Source organism: Ascidiella aspersa, chromosome 1 (genome assembly GCF_963924565.1).
Source record: "Ascidiella aspersa chromosome 1, kaAscAspe10.2, whole genome shotgun sequence".
Lineage (NCBI taxonomy): Eukaryota > Metazoa > Chordata > Ascidiacea > Phlebobranchia > Ascidiidae > Ascidiella > Ascidiella aspersa.
The window spans coordinates 5,805,034-5,832,604 of record NC_139447.1 but is presented as its reverse complement, the minus strand read 5'-3'; the positions used below and the strand labels follow the sequence as shown (position 1 = coordinate 5,832,604).

At 33.9% G+C, this 27,571-nt stretch overlaps 2 protein-coding genes across 2 annotated transcripts in view; both read right to left on the bottom strand.

Moving 5' to 3' along the window:
* LOC146166727 (sushi, von Willebrand factor type A, EGF and pentraxin domain-containing protein 1-like) overlaps positions 1 to 27,571 on the bottom strand; it is a 43,231-nt gene that overhangs the window by 6,475 nt on the left and 9,185 nt on the right. Inside the window, exons 6-11 of the mRNA XM_083384812.1 lie at positions 27,456 to 27,512; positions 26,810 to 26,923; positions 25,007 to 25,189; positions 24,293 to 24,478; positions 23,792 to 23,971; positions 22,623 to 22,799 (exon numbers count right to left, since the gene is read on the bottom strand). Coding sequence (XP_083240938.1) covers positions 22,623 to 22,799; positions 23,792 to 23,971; positions 24,293 to 24,478; positions 25,007 to 25,189; positions 26,810 to 26,923; positions 27,456 to 27,512 — 897 coding nt within the window. The remainder of the gene's footprint in view (positions 1 to 22,622; positions 22,800 to 23,791; positions 23,972 to 24,292; positions 24,479 to 25,006; positions 25,190 to 26,809; positions 26,924 to 27,455; positions 27,513 to 27,571) is intronic.
* Positions 724 to 21,851, bottom strand: LOC146166728 (sushi, von Willebrand factor type A, EGF and pentraxin domain-containing protein 1-like). Its single transcript, XM_083391054.1, has 29 exons — positions 21,803 to 21,851; positions 21,247 to 21,423; positions 20,199 to 20,405; positions 19,089 to 19,271; positions 18,220 to 18,396; positions 17,873 to 18,079; positions 17,337 to 17,519; positions 16,526 to 16,702; positions 16,181 to 16,387; positions 15,494 to 15,670; positions 14,447 to 14,653; positions 13,335 to 13,517; positions 12,475 to 12,651; positions 12,128 to 12,334; positions 11,593 to 11,775; positions 10,783 to 10,959; positions 10,439 to 10,645; positions 9,752 to 9,928; positions 8,701 to 8,907; positions 7,589 to 7,771; positions 6,728 to 6,904; positions 6,381 to 6,587; positions 5,846 to 6,028; positions 5,036 to 5,212; positions 4,691 to 4,897; positions 4,004 to 4,180; positions 2,957 to 3,163; positions 1,842 to 2,024; positions 724 to 938 (listed from the first exon to the last, which is right to left on the bottom strand). Exons 1-29 carry the CDS (start codon positions 21,849 to 21,851, stop codon positions 724 to 726), a joined length of 5,385 nt encoding a protein of 1,794 aa, XP_083247180.1.

Genomic DNA, 27,571 nt, shown 5'->3' with positions numbered 1-27,571 from the left:
GCAGATAGGTTCCAGCTGAGGGCGCTCCAGCATTTGGAACTGTTGGTGGGATGCCACATTCTGCAATATATTGCAGAATTTCAAAAAGAGCCAACAAAGGTTATGACTTTAAACTTTAAAATAAGGCCAGACAGCCGTTTGTTTTCTAATATTGCCAGCAATGTTGATGTGATATTTGATCAAAAGTATTTTCGGGGTATTAAACACAACTTTACTATTCAAATAAGCCCATGCATGCTGCACACAAGTAGTTGTGAATTTGATTATTACTATCTATGAGTGAAGTTGTGGGATGAAATAAATACGAAACTTGACATTACCTAAAATTCAACTTTCAATCAATCGCTATGACATCTTTAATATTTTAATTAGATTATTTAAAACCTGATAACCTCCATTAAATGTTTCACAAACCTATAGCTTGGCACGATTGGGTGTTAGGAGGATTCCATATTCCAACGCCCGTTCCAGTACCACACGTACTTGGGGAAACACCTATTAGTTCAAACCCAGCATTGCAAACATAGCTGACCATTACACCATCCACAAATTCTGTATTGCCGTTGAAGTCAATCATTCTGGTACCGGATCCAGAAACCAAATCAACTGGATCAAGACAAACTGCAACAAAATTAAATAACTTATACAAGATGAAAAGTAAATAGTATATGTAAAAACAATGATAGTTATTAAACAAATACATTTAATAACTCAACTGTTCATTTAATGACATTTTATAGCAAACAGTCCGATTAACTTACCAATCTGTACACATTGTGGATTAGCTGACCACTCATTGTTCATACATGTTACTCTTGCTCCACCAGTTGGTTTAATGGAATACCCGGTAATACAAACGTAATCATATGTGTCACCAGATTGGTAAATCATAGAGGGAGGTGCCATCGCAAATGGGATAGTTGGTGGATTGCCACATTCTATAGTGGTAAAAGGTAAATAAAATGTAATCATCAGGTAATTTAGACAGCCAAAAAGAAAGGGCTAACTTTTATGCACTTGATGACTTAAATGCCTCGACTAAAAAAGAAATAAAAAAATGGCCTTGATACTAATTTAAAAGCTGAAAGGTATTCTTATTAAAAAAATAACACTACACACTCAGTTGTTAATAAACATAGTGCTTACAAATTTGGAAGAACAAATGCTAGTGACCTGTACTTTTTTGGATTATGTGAGATAGATTCAATCCCACCATTTTTAAAACTGTTTTTTTCGTATTATAAGTTTTAACACATTACTAAAACATTTTGTTAAAGTAATATATTCAATAGACATGATGCCTGCAACAAGCTGACGTGCACCTAAGTTTTATTTCAAAGTTGTTGTTAAGATATATTAATTATCATTTCAAATTTATAGAACAGATTTAGCTGTAAAATATTATAATGTTTTATAGTAGCAGGTCCTAAACGTCCGTGGACCAACTGGCGTCCGTGCAGCAGTTTCAGAGGGTCCATGAGAATTAGTTTTTAAGTTTTTAAACAATCGGCTTTAGCGAATTGCATGAGTCAATTGACCCTTGAATTTTTATAAGGCCGCGAAATATTGAAATGATTGCAAAGGGTCCACCAGGCAAGATTTTTAGAAAAGTTTGGGAACTGCTTTATAGAAAAAAAGTAACTATTGAAGTGCGAACAGTTTTCATGAATGTTTCATCTAACTTCACCATGGATTTTTATATTGAGATCACTTAAAACTGAAGTAATGGTTAAATTTAGTTTTAAATGTTTGCCTTCTCGGCAAAATGTAGTAAAAAGGAAATAAAAAAACACCATGTGGTTTATTAAAAAACGAATAAGACAAAAAGATGCATTTCCTACCCTGCGGTGCCACGCATTGTGGATTAGCAGTCCAAGTTTTATCTGCCTGACACTCTACAGTGCCCCCTCCAGCGGGGGATAAGACAAAGGGAATTGTACAAGTGTAAGTATAGGTGACTCCAGACATATAGGTTGTTGTCGGTGGTACAGGAGCATTAGGAATGGTTGGCGGGTCACCACATTCTGTAAAGTAAAAAAGTTTGCTCTTGTTAGTATTCAAAAGGCCTATTAATTATAGTCTTATAACTAGGGCGATTATTTTTTGGCAATAAAAAATAGGAAATTTTGACCTGAAAAATTAAAATTTTGACCTTAAAATAATTTATTTTGACAAAATTTTGACCTGTTGGAAATAAATTGATGTAAATAACCTAGGCGTCGTTAATCACACATTTTTTATAGCGTATATTGCTCTAATAAATATCTAATACGGTTAAAATTACTTTAAACATAAAACAAAACTACAATTTTTTGATAAAATTGAAAGATAAATTTCAAAACAACTGAACAACCAATTTCATAAAGCTGACTATAGTTTTTTTAATTTCGTAAACGATCTATGTGCATTTTTATTTGATTTTGACATAAAAAAAATTTTTGACAAATTTTACCTAACGTGTAAATTTTGACAAAATTTTGATTTTTTTGACAAGTCAAAAAATAATCTCCCTACTTCTGTTGAGAAACATCCAACTAAATGAATGTAAGTATTTTAAAAAAAATAAGAACCTAATAAGTCAATAAGAAACAGTTTTCACATTTACGTGGCCGTATCATAATATTATTTACGCAAATTTTGGGGTCGCACTAATACAGCCTGTTAATGGTAAAGAATTTAAAGATATTTCTATTCCTATTAAAAGCAAATTGTATGTTGTGTTATGGGTTTTGCTTTCATGCTTCATTACAGTACCAAAACAATTTCTCAGTAAACAAGGGCTGCAAGAAAGTTTGATGAGATTGGGTTATGATGTCAAAAAGGTTGTAATAAAAATGTGTTAACAAAGCCATTTAGACTATATGGTGTTTATACATAATTAAATTCGAGTTAAGGCTATCATTATATACATATATACTATGTATTATATACTGTTATTTATAATATTTATACTAACCAATCAGCCGACATGACTGCGTATTTGCTGGTTCCCAAATGCCTATGCCGGTCATTGTACGGCAAACACTTGTTGGTGTTCCACCAAGTTCATACCCGGAGTTGCAAAAATAGGTGACTGACACACCATCAACAAACGCTTGTGGGGTGGCCGGGGAGGTCATGAAACCACCAGTGCCGGTAGCCACGAGAACTGGTTCAGAGCAAACTATGTGACAAAAGATTTACATGATTAACACGCTTAAATCAAAGGGGGCATTACTATATTCAATGGAAAACTTATAAGTTAATTAGAAGTAAAAAGCAAGCTGTAGCAATTTAACAATATTTTCATTTTAAACAGCCCTAGTTATTTACAAGACTGAAACATATTATCTCTGGGATCATAATATTTAGCTAAATTTGTTTAAACTAAAAGTGGACTTGACAAATAGCGATGGCATTACCTACAGTAAAAATAATTTATAAAAAAAATTATAAACAACTGCTTTGTGAAGCAGCTTTAACTTAGTGAGTAGAGTGTAAACCAGGGGTGTCCAACATGAGGCATGCAACCTAATAGAAAATGGCATGCAAGCCTCCAAACTATATAGCCAATTGTCAAAAAATTTAGTGCAAAATGGTTCAACACAGGACAACAGGCCAAGTTTGGCCAGCAACTTTATTATTTCTGTACTGCAAAACATTGTTTAATTTAATAAGGGACAATCAGGGCAGATTCAGGGGTTGGGGCTCCAGGCCAGGGCTTCCTTACAATATGTGACCAGGGATGTCTAACCTTTACATTAAAGCGGCGCATTTCCACTTCAAAAATATTAATGCGTCATTAAATTTATTAAGGTAAAGAGTGGTTGACATCATAATACTTTTTACATAAATAATTTAAAAAATTGAGTGGAGTTTTACATATTTTTTTGGTAGTAAAATTGTAGAACATTGTACGTCACAAAAAACTCATTAATTCCAACAACAACAGAATTATGCTTGCAGCGAAACACACAAAAATCGAAATACAACAAAGTAGAAAATTAAAAACAAAATATATTACCTATTTGAACACATTGTGGGTTAGCAGTCCAAGTTCCGTCTTGACATATTATCGAGCCCCCTCCAGGGGGTTGCAGAGTAAATCCAGACAGACAATTGTAGGTTACCATCTCCCCGAAATCATACGGGGGTGAAATAGGAAAATTTCCATTAGCAATAGCAGGAGGATCGCCACAGGCTATAAAAGTAATAATTTTACCGTTTTATGGCTGTGTGTAAGTTTATATAGCACTTACTGTTACAAATTATTAATAGGATTTAGTGAAAAGTACACATATTTCAATTTGTTCAAATTAGCTCGAGCGTAAAAATAAGTGCAGGGCTGTAGGTTAATACCTCTTCGAAATTAAACAGGGGTGAAATAGGAAAATTCCCATTAGCAATTTTAAGAAGCTCGCCACAGGCTGAAACACTATTGAAAGGTATTCAAATCCAGTTTTACTGTTTTGACAGGTTAACTGGAACCGATATAATTTATTTCGCAGACAGAGATATAATTCATTCGTAGACACTGATTTTTTCAAAAATTAAGGGTTTTTTTTTGAACCAGTACAAAACTAATGGCCAACAAAACGTAACAGCACATAGTACATGGATTTTGTGGCATTTACCCTAATTACAAATTCTCACTTGAAAGGCAATTTTGTTAATTCAATTGTGTAATGTATATTGCCTTTTTCATATATACCTATCTGTTGGCATGATTGGGTGTTAGGAGGAGTCCATATTCCAACACCCGTTCCAGTAACACATGTACTTGGAGAAACACCTATTAGTTCAAACCCAGCATTGCAAACATAGCTGACCATCACACCATCCACAATTTCCGTATTGCCATTCAATTCAATTGTTCTGGTACCTGATCCAGTAACCAAATCAACTGGATCGGGACAAACTGCAACACAATCAAACAACTCATAAATGACGAAAATGTTGAATTGCATATTTTAGAAAACAATGATAATTGCGGAACACTAATATGTTTTGCAAATCAACATAAAACATTTTATAACCAACAATCAGCATAACCTACCAATCTGTACACATTGTGGGTTAGCTGTCCACTCATTAGTTATACATGTTACTCTTGCTCCACCAGTCGGTTCAATGGCAAACCCATTATTGCAGACATAATCATACATGTCACCAGATTGATAAACCATAGACGGTGGAGTCATAGCATTTGGAATAGTAGGCGGGTTGCCACATTCTAAAATACAAAAAAGGGTTAAAAAATATTTGCGTGATTGGGTGCAAAGAATAACAATATATATGATTTAATAATTTCCCGGAAAAAGCATATATGCGTTTTAAAGTATTTTAATATAATTTGACAATTAAAAGAGCCAGAAGTGTATACTGCATAATAAAATAAAACTAAAATAAAAAGCCTTTACTTAATATTATTCTAACAATTTAGCAAGGTATTAGGTGGGTTGTTTATTCAATTATATTAAATATTATCATTATAAGAATGCTGTATTAACATCAACAAAAATTAAAAATAATTAGTAAGTCAATCAAATGGTATTTTAGATAATATGTTAAATGCAATGGGAAACATAAAAAAATCAATTTTATAAACAATTTTTTTTTTTTAATATGAAAATTTTATTCAAACTAATTGAATAACTAGAGGTATCTTAAAGCCTCTATAAAGTATTCTGTTTATCAAGGCTGTGTATACACAAATATTTGTAAATGGCCATATTTGTGTAAATCTAAACTGGGTAATCAGGTGGCACTATATAAAGACAAATTACATTAAAATCTTGACAATCTTTCGCACAACCGTGCTTTATCAAGTCAAAGTAGAAATGAACCCAAATATTGTCCTTCCTACCTTGTGATGCCACACATTGGGGATTATCAGTCCAAGTTTTATCTGCTTGACATTGGACAGTTTCTCCTCCCACAGGTGTAATAATAAAAGGAGCATTGCAAGTGTAGGAAAAGGTGGATGAAAGCAGATAGGTTCCAGCTGAGGGCGCTGCAGCATTTGGAATTGTTGGTGGTGCGCCACATTCTGTGATATATTGCAGAATTTCAAAAAGAGCCAACAAAGTTATGACGTTAAACTTTGAAATAAGGCCAGGCAGCCGTCTGTTTTCTAAGATTGCCAGCAATGTTGAATTGATATTTGATCAAAGTATTTTCGGGGTATTAAACACAACTTTACTATTCAAATAAGCTCATGCATGCTGCACACAAGTAGTTGTGAATTTGATTAATACTATCTATGAGTGAAGTCGTGGGATGAAATAAATACGAAACTTGACATTAGCTAAAATTCAACTTTCAATCAATCGCTATGACATCTTTAATATTTTAATTAGATTATTTAAAACCTGATAACCTCCTTTAAATGTTTCACAAACCTATAGGCTGACACGATTGGGTGTTAGGAGGAGTCCATATTCCAACGCCCGTTCCAGTACCACACGTACTTGGGGAAACACCTATTAGTTCAAACCCAGCATTGCAAACATAGCTGACCATTACACCATCCACAAATTCTGTATTGCTGTTGAAGTCAATCATTCTGGTACCGGATCCAGAAACCAAATTAACTGGATCAGGACAAACTGCAACAAAATTAAATAACTTACACAAGATGAAAAGTAAATAGTATATATGAAAACAATGATAGTTATTAAACAAATACATTTAATAACTCAACTGTTCATTTAATGACATTTTATAGCAAACAGCCAGATTAACTTACCAATCTGTACACATTGTGGATTAGCTGACCACTCAGTGTTCATACATGTTACTCTTCGTCCACCAGTTGGTTCAATGGAATACCCGGTAATACAAACGTAATCATATGTGTCACCAGATTGGTAAATCATAGAGGGAGGTGCCATCGCGAATGGGATAGTTGGTGGATTGCCACATTCTATAATGGTAAAAGGTAAATAAAATGTAATCTTCAGGTAATTTAGACAGCCAAAAAGAAGGGGCTAACTTTTATGCACTTTATGACTTAAATGCCTCGACAAAAAAAGAAGAAGTCTTGCTACTAATTTAAAAGCTGAAAGGTATTCTTATTAAAAAAATAACACTACACACTCAGTTGTTAATAAACATGCTGCTTACAAATTTGGGAGAACAAATGCTAGTGACCTGTAATTTTTTGGATTATGTGAGATTCAATACCACCATTTTGAAACTGTTTTTTTTTTCTATTGATTTTGGATAATTATACATTAGGGTGTTAACAGACTTATATGTTTTAACACATTACTAAAACATTTTGTTAAAGTAATATATACAATAGACATGATGCCTGCAACAAGCTGACGTGCACCTAAGTTTTATTTCAAAGTTGTTGTTAAGATATATTAATTATCATTTCAAATTTATAGAACAGATTTAGCTGTAAAATATTATAATGTTTTATAGTAGCAGGTCCTAAACGTCCGTGGACCAACTGGCGTCCGTGCAGCAGTTTCAGAGGGTCCATGAGAATTAGTTTTTAAGTTTTTAAACAATCGGCTTTAGCGAATTGCATGAGTCAACTGACCCTTGAATTTTTATAAGGCCGCGAAATATTTAAATGACAAAAAGATGCATTTCCTACCCTGCGGTGCCACGCATTGTGGATTAGCAGTCCAAGTTTTATCTGTCTGACACTGTACAGTGCCCCCTCCAGCAGGGGATAAGACAAAGGGAATTGTACAAGTGTAAGTATAGGTGACTCCAGACATATAGGTTGTTGTCGGTGGTATTGGAGCATTAGGAATGGTTGGCGGGTCACCACATTCTGTAAAGTAAAAAAGTTTGCTCTTGTTAGGAATTCAAAAGGCCTATTAATTATAGTCTTATAACTAGGGCGATTATTTTTTGGCAATAAAAAATAGGAAATTTTGACCTGAAAAATTAAAATTTTGACCTTTAAATAATTTATTTTGACAAAATTTTGACCTGTTAGAAATAAATTGATGTAAATAACCTAGGCGTCGTTAATCACACATTTTTTATAGCGTATATTGCTCTAATAAATATATAATACGGTTAAAATTACTTTAAACATAAAACAAAACTACAATTTTTTGATAAAATTGAAAGATAAATTTCAAAACAACTGAACAACCAATTTCATAAAGCTGACTATAGTTTTTTTTAATTTTGTAAACGATTTATGTGCATTTTTATTTGATTTTGACATAAAAAATTTTTGACAAATTTTGACCTAACGTGTAAATTTTGACAAAATTTTGATTTTTTTGACAAGTCAAAAAATAATCGCCCTACTTCTGTTGAGAAACATCCAACTAAATGAATGGAAGTATTTTTTTAAAGAATAAGAACCTAATAAGTCAATAAGAAACAGTTTTCACATTTTACTTGGCCGTATCATAATATTATTTACGCAAATTTTGGGGTCGCACTAATACAGCCTGTTAATGGTAAAGAATTTAAAGATATTTCTATTCCTATTAAAAGCAAATTGTATGTTGTGTTATGGGTTTTGCTATCATGCTTCATTACACTACCAAAACAATTTCTCAGTAAACAAGGGCTGCCAGAAAGTTTGATGAGATTGGGGATGAGGTCAAAAAGGTTGTAATAAAAATGTGTTAACAAAACCATTTAGACTATGTTCATACATAATTAAATTCGAGTTAAGGCTATCACTATATACATATATACTATGTATTATATACTGTTATTTATAATATTTATACTAACCAATCAGCCGACATGACTGCGTATTTGCTGGTTCCCAAATGCCTATGCCTGTCATTGTACGGCAAACACTTGTTGGTGTTCCAACAAGTTCATACCCGGAGTTGCAAAAATAGGTGACTGACACACCATCAACAAACGCTTGTGGGGTGGGCGGGGAGGTCATGAAACCACCAGTGCCGGTAGACACAGTAACTGGTTCAGAGCAAACTATGTGACAAAAGATTTACATGATTAACAAGCTTAAATCAAAGGTGGCATTACTATATTCAATGGAAAACTTATAAGTTAATTAGAAGTAAAAAGCAAGCTGTAGCAATTTAACAATATTTTCATTTTAAACAGCCCTAGTTATTTACAAGACTGAAACATATTATCTCTGGGATCATAATATTTAGCTAAATTTGTTTAAACTAAAAGTGGACTTGACAAATAGCGATGGCATTACCTACAGTCAAAATAATTTATAAAAAAAAATTATAAACAACTGCTTTGTGAAGCAGCTTTAACTTAGTGAGTAGAGTGTAAACCAGGGGTGTCCAACATGAGGCATGCAACCTAATAGAAAATGGCATGCAAGCCTCCAAACTATATAGCCAATTGTCAAAAAATTTAGTGCAAAATGGTTCAACACAGGACAACAGGCCAAGTTTGGCCAGCAACTTTATTATTTCTGTACTGCAAAACATTGTTTAATTTAATAAGGGACAATCAGGGCAGATTCAGGGGTTGGGGCTCCAGGCCAGGACTTCCTTACAATATGTGACCAGGGATGTCTAACCTTTACATTAAAGCGGCGCATTTCCACTTCAAAAATATTAATGCGTCATTAAATTTATTAAGGTAAAGAGTGGTTGACATCATAATACTTTTTACATAAATAATTTAAAAAATTGAGTGGAGTTTTACATATTTTTTTGTGGGTAGTAAAATTGTAGAACATTGTACGTCACAAAAAACTCATTAATTCCAACAACAACAGAATTATGCTTGCAGCGAAACACACAAAAATCGAAAAACAACAAAGTAGAAAATTAAAAACAAAATATATTACCTATTTGAACACATTGTGGGTTAGCAGTCCAAGTTCCGTCTTGACATATTATCGAGCCCCCTCCTGGGGGTTGCAGAGTAAATCCAGACAGACAATTGTAGGTTACCATCTCCCCGAAATCATACGGGGGGGAAATAGGAAAATTTCCATTAGCAATAGCAGGAGGATCGCCACAGGCTATAAAAGTAATAATTTTACCGTTTTATGGCTGTGTGTAAGTTTATATAGCACTTACTGTTACAAATTATTAATAGGATTTAGTGAAAAGTACACATATTTCAATTTGTTCAAATTAGCTCGAGCGTAAAAATAAGTGCAGGGCTGTAGGTTAATACCTCTTCGAAATTAAACAGGGGTGAAATAGGAAAATTCCCATTGGCAATTTTAAGAAGCTCGCCACAGGCTGAAACACTATTGAAAGGTATTCAAATCCAGTTTTACTGTTTTGACAGGTTAACTGGAACCGATATAATTTATTTCGCAGACAGAGATATAATTCATTCGTAGACACTGATTTTTTCAAAAATTAAGGGTTTTTTTTTGAACCAGTACAAAACTAATGGCCAACAAAACGTAACAGCACATAGTACATGGATTTTGTGGCATTTACCCTAATTACAAATTCTCACTTGAAAGGCAATTTTGTTAATTCAATTGTGTAATGTATATTGCCTTTTTCATATATACCTATCTGTTGGCATGATTGGGTGTTAGGAGGAGTCCATATTCCAACACCCGTTCCAGTAACACATGTACTTGGAGAAACACCTATTAGTTCAAACCCAGCATTGCAAACATAGCTGACCATCACACCATCCACAATTTCCGTATTGCCATTCAATTCAATTGTTCTGGTACCTGATCCAGTAACCAAATCAACTGGATCGGGACAAACTGCAACACAATCAAACAACTCATAAATGACGAAAATGTTGAATTGCATATTTTAGAAAACAATGATAATTGCGGAACACTAATATGTTTTGCAAATCAACATAAAACGTGTATAACCAACAATCAGCATAACCTACCAATCTGTACACATTGTGGGTTAGCTGTCCACTCATTAGTTATACATGTTACTCTTGCTCCACCAGTCGGTTCAATGGCAAACCCATTATTGCAGACATAATCATACATGTCACCAGATTGATAAACCATAGACGGTGGAGTCATAGCATTTGGAATAGTAGGCGGGTTGCCACATTCTAAAATACAAAAAAGGGTTAAAAAATATTTGCGTGATTGGGTGCAAAGAATAACAATATATATGATTTAATAATTTCCCGGAAAAAGCATATATGCGTTTTAAAGTATTTTAATATAATTTGACAATTAAAAGAGCCAGAAGTGTATACTGCATAATAAAATAAAACTCAAATAAAAAGCCTTTACTTAATATTATTCTAACAATTTAGCAAGGTATTAGGTGGGTTGTTTATTCAATTATATTAAATATTATCATTATAAGAATGCTGTATTAACATCACTAAAAATTAAAAATAATTAGTAAGTCAATCAAATGGTATTTTAGATAATATGTTAAATGCAATGGGAAACATAAAAAAATCAATTTTATAAACAATTTTTTTTTTTTAATATGAAAATTTTATTCAAACTAATTGAATAACTAGAGGTATCTTAAAGCCTCTATAAAGTATTCTGTTTATCAAGGCTGTGTATACACAAATATTTGTAAATGGCCATATTTGTGTAAATCTAAACTGGGTAATCAGGTGGCACTATATAAAGACAAATTACATTAAAATCTTGACAATCTTTCGCACAACCGTGCTTTATCAAGTCAAAGTAGAAATGAACCCAAATATTGTCCTTCTTACCTTGTGGTGCCACACATTGGGGATTATCAGTCCAAGTTTTATCTGCTTGACATTGGACAGTTTCTCCTCCCACAGGTGTAATAATAAAAGGAGCATTGCAAGTGTAGGAAAAGGTGGATGAAAGCAGATAGGTTCCAGCTGAGGGCGCTGCAGCATTTGGAATTGTTGGTGGTGCGCCACATTCTGTGATATATTGCAGAATTTCAAAAAGAGCCAACAAAGTTATGACGTTAAACTTTGAAATAAGGCCAGGCAGCCGTCTGTTTTCTAAGATTGCCAGCAATGTTGAATTGATATTTGATCAAAGTATTTTCGGGGTATTAAACACAACTTTACTATTCAAATAAGCCCATGCATGCTGCACACAAGTAGTTGTGAATTTGATTAATACTATCTATGAGTGAAGTCGTGGGATGAAATAAATACGAAACTTGACATTAGCTAAAATTCAACTTTCAATCAATCGCTATGACATCTTTAATATTTTAATTAGATTATTTAAAACCTGATAACCTCCTTTAAATGTTTCACAAACCTATAGGCTGACACGATTGGGTGTTAGGAGGAGTCCATATTCCAACGCCCGTTCCAGTACCACACGTACTTGGGGAAACACCTATTAGTTCAAACCCAGCATTGCAAACATAGCTGACCATTACACCATCCACAAATTCTGTATTGCTGTTGAAGTCAATCATTCTGGTACCGGATCCAGAAACCAAATTAACTGGATCAGGACAAACTGCAACAAAATTAAATAACTTATACAAGATGAAAAGTAAATAGTATATATGAAAACAATGATAGTTATTAAACAAATACATTTAATAACTCAACTGTTCATTTAATGACATTTTATAGCAAACAGCCAGATTAACTTACCAATCTGTACACATTGTGGATTAGCTGACCACTCAGTGTTCATACATGTTACTCTTCGTCCACCAGTTGGTTCAATGGAATACCCGGTAATACAAACGTAATCATATGTGTCACCAGATTGGTAAATCATAGAGGGAGGTGCCATCGCGAATGGGATAGTTGGTGGATTGCCACATTCTATAATGGTAAAAGGTAAATAAAATGTAATCATCAGGTAATTTAGACAGCCAAAAAGAAGGGGCTAACTTTTATGCACTTTATGACTTAAATGCCTCGACAAAAAAAGAAGAAGTCTTGCTACTAATTTAAAAGCTGAAAGGTATTCTTATTAAAAAAATAACACTACACACTCAGTTGTTAATAAACATGCTGCTTACAAATTTGGGAGAACAAATGCTAGTGACCTGTAATTTTTTGGATTATGTGAGATTCAATACCACCATTTTGAAACTGTTTTTTTTTCTATTGATTTTGGATAATTATACATTAGGGTGTTAACAGACTTATATGTTTTAACACATTACTAAAACATTTTGTTAAAGTAATATATACAATAGACATGATGCCTGCAACAAGCTGACGTGCACCTAAGTTTTATTTCAAAGTTGTTGTTAAGATATATTAATTATCATTTCAAATTTATAGAACAGATTTAGCTGTAAAATATTATAATGTTTTATAGTAGCAGGTCCTAAACGTCCGTGGACCAACTGGCGTCCGTGCAGCAGTTTCAGAGGGTCCATGAGAATTAGTTTTTAAGTTTTTAAACAATCGGCTTTAGCGAATTGCATGAGTCAACTGACCCTTGAATTTTTATAAGGCCGCGAAATATTAAAATGACAAAAAGATGCATTTCCTACCCTGCGGTGCCACGCATTGTGGATTAGCAGTCCAAGTTTTATCTGTCTGACACTGTACAGTGCCCCCTCCAGCAGGGGATAAGACAAAGGGAATTGTACAAGTGTAAGTATAGGTGACTCCAGACATATAGGTTGTTGTCGGTGGTATTGGAGCATTAGGAATGGTTGGCGGGTCACCACATTCTGTAAAGTAAAAAAGTTTGCTCTTGTTAGGAATTCAAAAGGCCTATTAATTATAGTCTTATAACTAGGGCGATTATTTTTTGGCAATAAAAAATAGGAAATTTTGACCTGAAAAATTAAAATTTTGACCTTTAAATAATTTATTTTGACAAAATTTTGACCTGTTAGAAATAAATTGATGTAAATAACCTAGGCGTCGTTAATCACACATTTTTTATAGCGTATATTGCTCTAATAAATATATAATACGGTTAAAATTACTTTAAACATAAAACAAAACTACAATTTTTTGATAAAATTGAAAGATAAATTTCAAAACAACTGAACAACCAATTTCATAAAGCTGACTATAGTTTTTTTTAATTTTGTAAACGATTTATGTGCATTTTTATTTGATTTTGACATAAAAAATTTTTGACAAATTTTGACCTAACGTGTAAATTTTGACAAAATTTTGATTTTTTTGACAAGTCAAAAAATAATCGCCCTACTTCTGTTGAGAAACATCCAACTAAATGAATGGAAGTATTTTTTTAAAGAATAAGAACCTAATAAGTCAATAAGAAACAGTTTTCACATTTTACTTGGCCGTATCATAATATTATTTACGCAAATTTTGGGGTCGCACTAATACAGCCTGTTAATGGTAAAGAATTTAAAGATATTTCTATTCCTATTAAAAGCAAATTGTATGTTGTGTTATGGGTTTTGCTATCATGCTTCATTACACTACCAAAACAATTTCTCAGTAAACAAGGGCTACCAGAAAGTTTGATGAGATTGGGGATGAGGTCAAAAAGGTTGTAATAAAAATGTGTTAACAAAACCATTTAGACTATGTTCATACATAATTAAATTCGAGTTAAGGCTATCACTATATACATATATACTATGTATTATATACTGTTATTTATAATATTTATACTAACCAATCAGCCGACATGACTGCGTATTTGCTGGTTCCCAAATGCCTATGCCGGTCATTGTACGGCAAACACTTGTTGGTGTTCCAACAAGTTCATACCCGGAGTTGCAAAAATAGGTGACTGACACACCATCAACAAACGCTTGTGGGGTGGGCGGGGAGGTCATGAAACCACCAGTGCCGGTAGACACAGTAACTGGTTCAGAGCAAACTATGTGACAAAAGATTTACATGATTAACAAGCTTAAATCAAAGGGGGCATTACTATATTTAATGGAAAACTTATAAGTTAATTAGAAGTAAAAAGCAAGCTGTAGCAATTTAACAATATTTTCATTTTAAACAGCCCTAGTTATTTACAAGACTGAAACATATTATCTCTGGGATCATATTATTTAGCTAAATTTGTTTAAACTAAAAGTGGACTTGACAAATAGCGATGGCATTACCTACAGTAAAAATAATTTATAAAAAAAATTATAAACAACTGCTTTGTGAAGCAGCTTTAACTTAGTGAGTAGAGTGTAAACCAGGGGTGTCCAACATGAGGCATGCAACCTAATAGAAAATGGCATGCAAGCCTCCAAACTATATAGCCAATTGTCAAAAAATTTAGTGCAAAGTGGTTGAACACAGGACAACAGGCCAAGTTTGGCCAGCAACTTTATTATTTCTGTACTGCAAAACATTGTTTAATTTAATAAGGGACAATCAGGGCAGATTCAGGGGTTGGGGCTCCAGGCCAGGACTCCCTTACAATATGTGACCAGGGATGTCTAACCTTTACATTAAAGCGGCGCATTTCCACTTCAAAAATATTAATGCGTCATTAACTTTATTAAGGTAAAGAGTGGTTGACATCATAATACTTTTTACATAAATAATTTAAAAAATTGAGTGGAGTTTTACATATTTTTTTGGTAGTACAATTGTAGAACATTGTACGTCACAAAAAACTCATTAATTCCAACAACAACAGAATTATGCTTGCAGCGAAACACACAAAAATCGAAATACAACAAAGTAGAAAATTAAAAACAAAATATATTACCTATTTGAACACATTGTGGGTTAGCAGTCCAAGTTCCGTCTTGACATATTATCGAGCCCCCTCCAGGGGGTTGCAGAGTAAATCCAGACAGACAATTGTAGGTTACCATCTCCCCGAAATCATACGGGGGTGAAATAGGAAAATTTCCATTAGCAATAGCAGGAGGATCGCCACAGGCTATAAAAGTAATAATTTTACCGTTTTATGGCTGTGTGTAAGTTTATATAGCACTTACTGTTACAAATTATTAATAGGATTTAGTGAAAAGTACACATATTTCAATTTGTTCAAATTAGCTCGAGCGTAAAAATAAGTGCAGGGCTGTAGGTTAATACCTCTTCGAAATTAAACAGGGGTGAAATAGGAAAATTTCCATTAGCAATTTCAGGAGGCTCTCCACAGGCTAAAACACTATTGAAAGGTATTCAAATCCAGTTTTACTGTTTTGACAGGTTAACTGGAACCGATATAATTTATTTCGCAGACAGAGATATAATTCATTCGTAGACACTGATTTTTTCAAAAATTAAGGTTTTTTTTTTGAACCAGTACAAAACTAATGGCCAACAAAACGTAACAGCACATAGTACATGGATTTTGTGGCATTTACCCTAATTACAAATTCTCACTTGAAAGGCAATTTTGTTAATTCAATTGTGTAATGTATATTGCCTTTTTCATATATACCTATCTGTTGGCATGATTGGGTGTTAGGAGGAGTCCATATTCCAACACCCGTTCCAGTAACACATGTACTTGGAGAAACACCTATTAGTTCAAACCCAGCATTGCAAACATAGCTGACCATCACACCATCCACAATTTCCGTATTGCCATTCAATTCAATTGTTCTGGTACCTGATCCAGTAACCAAATCAACTGGATCGGGACAAACTGCAACACAATCAAACAACTCATAAATGACGAAAATGTTGAATTGCATATTTTAGAAAACAATGATAATTGCGGAACACTAATATGTTTTGCAAATCAACATAAAACATTTTATAACCAACAATCAGCATAACCTACCAATCTGTACACATTGTGGGTTAGCTGTCCACTCATTAGTTATACATGTTACTCTTGCTCCACCAGTCGGTACAATGGCAAACCCATTATTGCAGACATAATCATACATGTCACCAGATTGATAAACCATAGACGGTGGAGTCATAGCATTTGGAATAGTAGGCGGGTTGCCACATTCTAAAATACAAAAAAGGGTTAAAAATATTTGCGTGATTGGGTGCAAAGAATAACAATATATATGATTTAATAATTTCCCGGAAAAAGCATATATGTGTTTTAAAGTATTTTAATATAATTTGACAATTAAAAGAGCCAGAAGTGTATACTGCATAATAAAATAAAACTAAAATAAAAAGCCTTTACTTAATATTATTCTAACAATTTAGCAAGGTATTAGGTGGGTTGTTTTTTCAATTATATTAAATATTATCATTATAAGAATGCTGTATTAACATCACTAAAAATTAAAAATAATTAGTAAGTCAATCAAATGGTATTTTAGATAATATGTTAAATGCAATGGGAAACATAAAAAAATCAATTTTATAAACAATTTTTTTTTTTTTTAATATGAAAATTTTATTCAAACTAATTGAATAACTAGAGGTATCTTAAAGCCTCTATAAAATATTCTGTTTATCAAGGCTGTGTATACACAAATATTTGTAAATGGCCATATTTGTGTAAATCTAAACTGGGTAATCAGGTGGCACTATATAAAGACAAATTACATTAAAATCTTGACAATCTTTCGCACAACCGTGCTTTATCAAGTCAAAGTAGAAATGAACCCAAATATTGTCCTTCTTACCTTGTGGTGCCACACATTGGGGATTATCAGTCCAAGTTTTATCTGCTTGACATTGGACAGTTTCTCCTCCCACAGGTGTAATAATAAAAGGAGCATTGCAAGTGTAGGAAAAGGTGGATGAAAGCAGATAGGTTCCAGCTGAGGGCGCTGCAGCATTTGGAATTGTTGGTGGTGCGCCACATTCTGTGAAATATTGCAGAATTTCAAAAAGAGCCAACAAAGTTATGACGTTAAACTTTGAAATAAGGCCAGGCAGCCGTTTGTTTTCTAAGATTGCCAGCAATGTTGAATTGATATTTGATCAAAAGTATTTTCGGGGTATTAAACACAACTTTACTATTCAAATAAGCCCATGCATGCTGCACACAAGTAGTTGTGAATTTGATTATTACTATCTATGAGTGAAGTCGTGGGATGAAATAAATACGAAACTTGACATTAGCTAAAATTCAACTTTCAATCAATCGCTATGACATCTTTAATATTTTAATTAGATTATTTAAAACCTGATAACCTCCTTTAAATGTTTCACAAACCTATAGGCTGACACGATTGGGTGTTAGGAGGAGTCCATATTCCAACGCCCGTTCCAGTACCACACGTACTTGGGGAAACACCTATTAGTTCAAACCCAGCATTGCAAACATAGCTGACCATTACACCATCCACAAATTCTGTATTGCTGTTGAAGTCAATCATTCTGGTACCGGATCCAGAAACCAAATTAACTGGATCAGGACAAACTGCAACAAAATTAAATAACTTATACAAGATGAAAAGTAAATAGTATATATGAAAACAATGATAGTTATTAAACAAATACATTTAATAACTCAACTGTTCATTTAATGACATTTTATAGCAAACAGCCAGATTAACTTACCAATCTGTACACATTGTGGATTAGCTGACCACTCAGTGTTCATACATGTTACTCTTCGTCCACCAGTTGGTTCAATGGAATACCCGGTAATACAAACGTAATCATATGTGTCACCAGATTGGTAAATCATAGAGGGAGGTGCCATCGCGAATGGGATAGTTGGTGGATTGCCACATTCTATAATGGTAAAAGGTAAATAAAATGTAATCATCAGGTAATTTAGACAGCCAAAAAGAAGGGGCTAACTTTTATGCACTTTATGACTTAAATGCCTCGACAAAAAAAGAAGTAAAAAAATGGTCTTGCTACTAATTTAAAAGCTGAAAGGTATTCTTATTAAAAAAATAACACTACACACTCAGTTGTTAATAAACATGCTGCTTACAAATTTGGGAGAACAAATGCTAGTGACCTGTAATTTTTTGGATTATGTGAGATTCAATACCACCATTTTGAAACTGTTTTTTTTTTCTATTGATTTTGGATAATTATACATTAGGGTGTTAACAGACTTATATGTTTTAACACATTACTAAAACATTTTGTTAAAGTAATATATACAATAGACATGATGCCTGCAACAAGCTGACGTGCACCTAAGTTTTATTTCAAAGTTGTTGTTAAGATATATTAATTATCATTTCAAATTTATAGAACAGATTTAGCTGTAAAATATTATAATGTTTTATAGTAGCAGGTCCTAAACGTCCGTGGACCAACTGGCGTCCGTGCAGCAGTTTCAGAGGGTCCATGAGAATTAGTTTTTAAGTTTTTAAACAATCGGCTTTAGCGAATTGCATGAGTCAACTGACCCTTGAATTTTTATAAGGCCGCGAAATATTAAAATGACAAAAAGATGCATTTCCTACCCTGCGGTGCCACGCATTGTGGATTAGCAGTCCAAGTTTTATCTGTCTGACACTGTACAGTGCCCCCTCCAGCAGGGGATAAGACAAAGGGAATTGTACAAGTGTAAGTATAGGTGACTCCAGACATATAGGTTGTTGTCGGTGGTATTGGAGCATTAGGAATGGTTGGCGGGTCACCACATTCTGTAAAGTAAAAAAATTTGCTCTTGTTAGGAATTCAAAAGGCCTATTAATTATAGTCTTATAACTAGGGCGATTATTTTTTGGCAATAAAAAATAGGAAATTTTGACCTGAAAAATTAAAATTTTGACCTTTAAATAATTTATTTTGACAAAATTTTGACCTGTTAGAAATAAATTGATGTAAATAACCTAGGCGTCGTTAATCACACATTTTTTATAGCGTATATTGCTCTAATAAATATATAATACGGTTAAAATTACTTTAAACATAAAACAAAACTACAATTTTTTGATAAAATTGAAAGATAAATTTCAAAACAACTGAACAACCAATTTCATAAAGCTGACTATAGTTTTTTTTAATTTTGTAAACGATTTATGTGCATTTTTATTTGATTTTGACATAAAAAATTTTTGACAAATTTTGACCTAACGTGTAAATTTTGACAAAATTTTGATTTTTTTGACAAGTCAAAAAATAATCGCCCTACTTCTGTTGAGAAACATCCAACTAAATGAATGGAAGTACTTTTTTAAAGAATAAGAACCTAATAAGTCAATAAGAAACAGTTTTCACATTTTACTTGGCCGTATCATAATATTATTTACACAAATTTTGGGGTCGCACTAATACAGCCTGTTAATGGTAAAGAATTTAAAGATATTTCTATTCCTATTAAAAGCAAATTGTATGTTGTGTTATGGGTTTTGCTATCATGCTTCATTACACTACCAAAACAATTTCTCAGTAAACAAGGGCTGCCAGAAAGTTTGATGAGATTGGGGATGAGGTCAAAAAGGTTGTAATAAAAATGTGTTAACAAAACCATTTAGACTATGTTTATACATAATTAAACTCGAGTTAAGGCTATCACTATATACATATATACTATGTATTATATACTGTTATTTATAATTTATACTAACCAATCAGCCGACATGACTGCGTATTTGCTGGTTCCCAAATGCCTATGCCTGTCATTGTACGGCAAACACTTGTTGGTGTTCCAACAAGTTCATACCCGGAGTTGCAAAAATAGGTGACTGACACACCATCAACAAACGCTTGTGGGGTGGGCGGGGAGGTCATGAAACCACCAGTGCCGGTAGCTACGAGAACTGGTTCAGAGCAAACTATGTGACAAAAGATTTACATGATTAACAAGCTTAAATCAAAGGGGGCATTACTATATTTAATGGAAAACTTATAAGTTAATTAGAAGTAAAAAGCAAGCTGTAGCAATTTAACAATATTTTCATTTTAAACAGCCCTAGTTATTTACAAGACTGAAACATATTATCTCTGGGATCATATTATTTAGCTAAATTTGTTTAAACTAAAAGTGGACTTGACAAATAGCGATGGCATTACCTACAGTAAAAATAATTTATAAAAAAAATTATAAACAACTGCTTTGTGAAGCAGCTTTAACTTAGTGAGTAGAGTGTAAACCAGGGGTGTCCAACATGAGGCATGCAACCTAATAGAAAATGGCATGCAAGCCTCCAAACTATATAGCCAATTGTCAAAAAATTTAGTGCAAAATGGTTCAACACAGGACAACAGGCCAAGTTTGGCCAGCAACTTTATTATTTCTGTACTGCAAAACATTGTTTAATTTAATAAGGGACAATCAGGGCAGATTCAGGGGTTGGGGCTCCAGGCCAGGACTCCCTTACAATATGTGACCAGGGATGTCTAACCTTTACATTAAAGCGGCGCATTTCCACTTCAAAAATATTAATGCGTCATTAACTTTATTAAGGTAAAGAGTGGTTGACATCATAATACTTTTTACATAAATAATTTAAAAAATTGAGTGGAGTTTTACATATTTTTTTGGTAGTAAAATTGTAGAACATTGTACGTCACAAAAAACTCATTAATTCCAACAACAACAGAATTATGCTTGCAGCGAAACACACAAAAATCGAAATACAACAAAGTAAAAAATTAAAAAACAAAATATATTACCTATTTGAACACATTGTGGGTTAGCAGTCCAAGTTCCGTCTTGACATATTATCGAGCCCCCTCCTGGGGGTTGCAGAGTAAATCCAGCCAAACAATTGTAGGTTACCATCTCTCCGAAATCATACGGGGGTGAAATAGGAAAATTTCCATTAGCAATAGCAGGAGGATCGCCACAGGCTATAAAAGTAATAATTTTACCGTTTTATGGCTGTGTGTAAGTTTATATAGCACTTACTGTTACAAATTATTAATAGGATTTAGTGAAAAGTACACATATTTCAATTTGTTCAAATTAGCTCGAGCGTAAAAATAAGTGCAGGGCTGTAGGTTAATACCTCTTCGAAATTAAACAGGGGTGAAATAGGAAAATTCCCATTAGCAATTTTAAGAAGCTCTCCACAGGCTGAAACATAAAATATTCACACTTGCATGCTTGTGTGTAAGTTTATATAGCACTTACTGTTACAAATTATTAATGGGATTTAGGGTAAAAAGTACACAGGTTTTAATCTATTCAAATTAGCATAAGTGTAAAAATAAGTGCAGGGCTTTATACCATCTTGTACACACTGTGGATTTGCACTCCAGCCATCTGCCATACACATGATTGTTTGACCTCCTACAGGTGTAATAGCAAATCCACCAAAGCAATTATAGGTAAAAGTGTCTCCTGGCAAATAGGTTATAGACGCAGGAATATCAGCATTTGCAATTGTGGGTGGATCACCGCATTCTGCAAATAATAGTGTATGGATAGTTTATACAGTGTGCAATTTGATTACTAGTGATGTTCAAAGTAGAATATTGAATCCCAAGATATTCAAATCCAGTTTCGTTCTTATTGGATAACTGGAACAGATAACATTTATTTTGTGAGGTTTAATGTTTCAATTAAGGCCTGTTGCTGTGGCAAAACAAGTGGATTCCACATAATGGCATTTAGGGCAACTTCAGTGTTTTTTGGCGATCAATTAGTCGCTCATAACCTTTGTGCAATCATTGTTTAAGTGTAAATCAGTTAACTATTATAGGGCTAGCAGCTAACATTTGTCAGATGCAGATATTTAATAATTTTCTTAAAAGCATTAAGTAACAAAAGTAACTTTTCCACGTAAAATGCGCCAGTCCAGGATAAATTACGTTTAAAAATGCAAGGACTTTGTGGTAAAGATAGAATCGTACAAAAATATCTGAAATTATGTACCATAACCTGCAAGTGGATGTATTTTTAAATAAAAAATAGCCCTAAAAATGAAATTTAGTAATGTGTAACTTTAAAAGTTAACACTATTCCACAAACAGACAAAAAACTTAAAATTTTTGCAATTTTTAGATTAAGTTTTTTAAGATTAAAAGGTACAATATCTCATATTAACCTTCCTGGACGCATTGTGGGTTGGCACTCCAGCCGTCTGCCGTACACAAAATTGTTTGACCTCCTACAGGTGTAATAGCAAATCCTCTAAAGCAATTATAGGTGAACATCTCTCCTGGCAAATAGGTTATGGACGCAGGAATATCAGCATTTGCTATTGTGGGTGGATCACCACATTCTACAAAGATCAATGTATGCATAGTTAATACAGTGAGCAATTTCAGTACTACGGAAGTTCAAAGCACAATATTGAAAGGTATTCAAATCCAGTTTTACTGTTTTGACAGGTTAACTGGAACCGAAATAATTTATTTCGCAGACAGAGATATAATTCATTCGTAGACACTGATTTTTCAATATTCCAAGGGGTTTTTTTTGAACCAGTACAAAACTAATGGCCAACAAAACGTAACAGCACATAGTACATGGATTTTGTAATGCCAGATATTATCTAGAAACATAGTGCTGGGCCTGTTATAACTGCGGCAGACAATTTGCTCTTTACTAAAGCGCACTCAGTCCTGCAATAAAACTACGAAAGTATAACGGCAATTTACTCAGCTCAGACATGGCACTCTGCGCAAAAAAAAAAAAAACTTGCCATAATACACAATAAAAAGTTAACACTTTGTAATTTCACAATCAGACAAGAAACTTACGATTTTCTAATTTTTACATTTAGTTTCTAAGATTAAATTGATAATTATGGTTAAGGTACAACGTCTTCCATTATATTAACCTTCCTGCACGCATTGTGGATTTGCACTCCAGCCGTCTGCCATACACATAATTGTTTGACCTCCTACAGGTTGTATAGCAAATCCACCAAAGCAATTATAGGTAAAACTGTCTCCTGGCAAATAGGTTATAGACGCAGGGATATCAGCATTTGCAATTGTAGGTGGATTACCACATTCTGCAAAATCAGATGATTACATTCTTGTTAAACTTACATAACATAAACATTATTTTGATCGCTTAGTAATACAGTTGAGAAAAAGGGGTAGGGCTTTTTACGAAATTGGGGTTACAATTAGCTTTTTTGATAAGGTAGTGGCCGCATGTAATTAAAGTCAAAATCAATGACTACGGTGAATGATAAAAAACTTCCTAATATTAATCTAAGCTTTAGGATCAAATACTTGTTTAGAGATAATACCAAACCCTCACCATTGTTTGCACATTGTGGATTTGCAGTCCATGTTTTATCCTCCTGGCAACTGATGGTTTGCCCTCCGGCAGGTGTAATAACAAAACCTCCCAAACAATTATAGGTAAAAATGTCACCTGGCCTGTATGCCATTGATACAGGCGTAACGGCATTTGCAATTGTTGGTGGGTTCCCACATTCTACAGGTTGAAAACAAAGCAATTTAAATAAACAGGGTAAGAAATGACCTGATTTTATGGATGAAAGCAGATTTATTTCCACTGGTCTACAGTCCTACCACATTTTCGTCCAGACGTTAATGTTGCTAATAATATTTCGACTAGGGTATGAGTTAGTGTTTTGGTTTGAGTTGGTCAAGTAATATTGTTACATTTATTTTTTCCGTTTGCAATTTAAATTTTGACAATTTCAGTAGTAGGATTCTACACCCGTGCCAAATTATTTACTTACTTTTATGTTAAAAATAACAACAAACAACATTTTAAATTGATTGATCATACGTTTTTCAATGCAAAGTGGAGCAGTAGATTCACTCCAGGCCCCAGAAGGCAAGCATCGGTTTATGGCGTTCCCACACAAATCGTACTGCGCTGGTGGGCATATGTATGTTATCGATTCTCCAGGGTTGTATGTGAGAAAGACTGGCTCAAATCTTCCAATCAGTATAGTTGGCGGGTTTTCGCATGCTGCAAGAAACAATTTTGGTAAAATATCCTGCTTTCCAGCAACATTCTCATTAAAAGACAAAAAACTATACATACACAAAAAATGCCATTCTTAGCTTAAGCAGAATAAAGTTTTATGGGATCTGGGCTTTTGCAGGCTTCAGCAAATAAGATAAGGCAAATTGTTTGACTGACCAGGTCCCCCATTAACCATACTGAAGTTTTACATATTCCTGTGGTAGTAAAATAATAGAACATCGAAAAGTCAAGTCCAACAACAGAATTATGGTTGCAGTGAAGCACAATAACAAGTAATCCAGTCATCACAAAAAACAAATGCCGTTTTGTATACTGGACCACGTATATATAACAAATAAATAGTGTAAAACCGGTGTATAACGTAATAAATATAGTCTTTAGACATTTCCCTTAAAAAATATGCGACTTCCAGAAGTTTTAAACTGTAGTTAATCTGGAGCAAATTGCTTCGAATACGCGGCAAGTCCTAGTGAGATACTATTAACAAAACATTCCACCACTGTTGCCTACTATTCAGACGACAAGTGGGCGCCACGTCGTTGGTCCAAGTCCCGTCGTTCAAACAGTCGATAGTGGGATCACCAATCAATGTATAGCTCTCCGGGCAGGAGTAGTCGACAGTAACAGGGGGCTTGTAGACAGTCAGCACAGGCGAGAAACTGCCGATAGCAATAGGAGGAGGCGATGGACACGCTGCGAAAAACAACAATTATTTTTATTTTGCTAACATATCGTGAATCTTGCTTGTTGAGCCTTCGTTGTAGTCAAAAAGTTAATTAAGAAAATTTCTCGTATCTCTCGTCTATGGTGTAATAATATATTCTTATGGCCATTCGAAATTAGCGGCTTTGTTGAGATCATTCCAACCGTTTGCTTGCAATAAAGTTAGAGCCGTCTCGTTGATGTTGTTAGAAAATTTTTTTGATTGCTTTGTATTGAAATTTTGATTGCTTTGTATTGCGGCCTGCGAAAAATCAGATTCACAAATAGTGGTCCGCGGTCGAAAAAAGTTTGGGAAACCCTGCCCTAAATGTCGTAGACCTTTTGCTTAGAAGCGCACTAATTTCTAACGGGTCGGGTGCATTTTGCCATATATATTTCTTCCTTGCAATTTCATCTTTGCACCTCGTTTCGTTACTATAATAAAGTGGCGTGATTCTGGATCAGCACCCTAATTTTACATGCCAGGGACTTGGTTTGCTGTTCTAATACATTTTTTACAAAATTTATTTGTTTGTGTTGAATTAGGTTGTGTAAATAATTCAATGGCGAAAAGTTAATTGCACTTGGGGTCGAAAAAGATAATTTTGGGTGGTGAGCGGCTGAGCCTGTAGAAGAAGTTTATGAACGCGAACACTAAAAAAAGTTAGGTCGCTGACTTAAAGGTAAATACAGTCACCGCTAGGTTGCGGTAGAGTGGTACATTAATTTATTATAATAGACTACACCAGGAGTGGGCAAACTGCGGCTCGCGAGCCGCATGCGCCTCTCCGGCATGTTTTTTATGGCTCTTCTAGTTGAATATTAAAATTTCAAAAAAATTGTAAAGGTTACCAAGAGTACCGTTTATAAACGTTTCTCTCTTTTTCTTTTCTTTATTTGGGCCAGCATTTTGTTTATGACGTAACACTAAACATAGAGTCCGAAGAGTTAGTTTAATAAATATTGTGCGTGTTATTTTGCTATTACCGTTATTATTGTGTTGATTATTAGATATAGGCTGTAATATATGGGCCTACCCGTTTTTTTTAAATATATTTGTTACTTACTAGAGATTTGTGTTAAAATTGCTAGCTACCGTACTATTTTTTTTAAACAACATTAAAACTTACATATTAAATAATAACCAACACTAACAGAGATGCATGAAACATACCGATGCAAACCAAAGCAAACTAAAAAAGAATAGCGTCTAAAACAAGATATGTGACGTAAAATAAATGTTTGGCTCATATAATTAGGTAAGTGTTAAGCAGATAACCAAATGCAAACCTGGTTCCCATTTATTGTTTAGGGGGAGCAAATTCTTAGGCTAATAAATTCTTAGGTGAGCGCGAGCTCCATCTTTAAGTATTTAACTTTTTCATAGGGTGGTACGCATGGCAGTACAGAGGGTCCAAGTGTTACGAGATCGTAAAAAGGTTGGGAACCACTGGTTTAGATACGCTATGCACTATCAAGCTACATGTATTCTATTGTTTATTGCGTTAATTTTGTATTCGGTAATATTTTCCAAAGGTTGCCCGAAAGTTATGAATAAAAAATGCACTTTCATGTCTCCTTAAAGAACATCTGGCTGATGACTATGCTTACGTTTGTAGCAAGACTCCCCAAATGTTCCGACCGGACATTTGCACTCAAATCCGTTGACCCGATCTAAACACATTCCTCCGTTCAAACACGGGTTCGATAGGCACTCGTTCGATTCTGTTGAGATAGTGATTTGAATTTTATAAGGATTATTACCAAACCTGTTTATATTTTTATTGTGGAAATGTGTTTAATTAGGCAAAAACACATTGCCTAGCTACTTTATTTCAGTCCAATAAAACATTTAGTCCTAAATTGTTAAGAAAAATGTTCAAACTTGAGTTTTCTTTTAATTTATAACTTCAACAATAACTTGTTGTAAAGACAATAATATATACTGAGATAAATGTTTAGGTTTTAAACGTATGTTGTCATTTATATCTAGCTACATTACGTTATGACCGAGATATAAAATATGCAGACTGAATGGATCTAATTCATGCCACCCTGTGCATATTTAGTCTGCCTGAATAAGCATTATTGTCATTCTTAGGCATACAAAGAAGTTTATCCTACACATAAAAAAAGAGATGCCTTGGCCCTAGGCAAAATATGACCTTGCGAAAATGAGCATCTGGTAAAAAGTAGGACACTTGACCTTGCAAAACTATGTTTATCAGATCTACTAAAAATAGTAGCTTATGCTTACCATCGCATCTCGGTGGATCTTGAAATCCTGGCGGACATGTTCGCCTTAGTTGTGTGACTGTAACATAAAAACGCGTATTCCATTTGTTAGTTAGTTTGTTAGTAAAACCCAGAACG

Bases quoted from the DNA above. Each gene is read 5' to 3' on its own strand.
- LOC146166728 (XM_083391054.1), bottom strand. From the start codon at position 21,851: ATGTGTATGGCAGATGGCTGGAGTGCAAATCCACAGTGTGTACAAGAT. The intron at 21,424-21,802 runs GTATAAAGCCCT...TTACTTTTATAG, and splicing joins TCCACAGTGTGTACAAGATG to CCTGTGGCGATCCTCCTGCT. The intron at 12,335-12,474 runs GTAAGTTAATCT...ATTTTGTTGCAG, and splicing joins TCCACAATGTGTACAGATTG to TTTGTCCTGATCCAGTTAAT.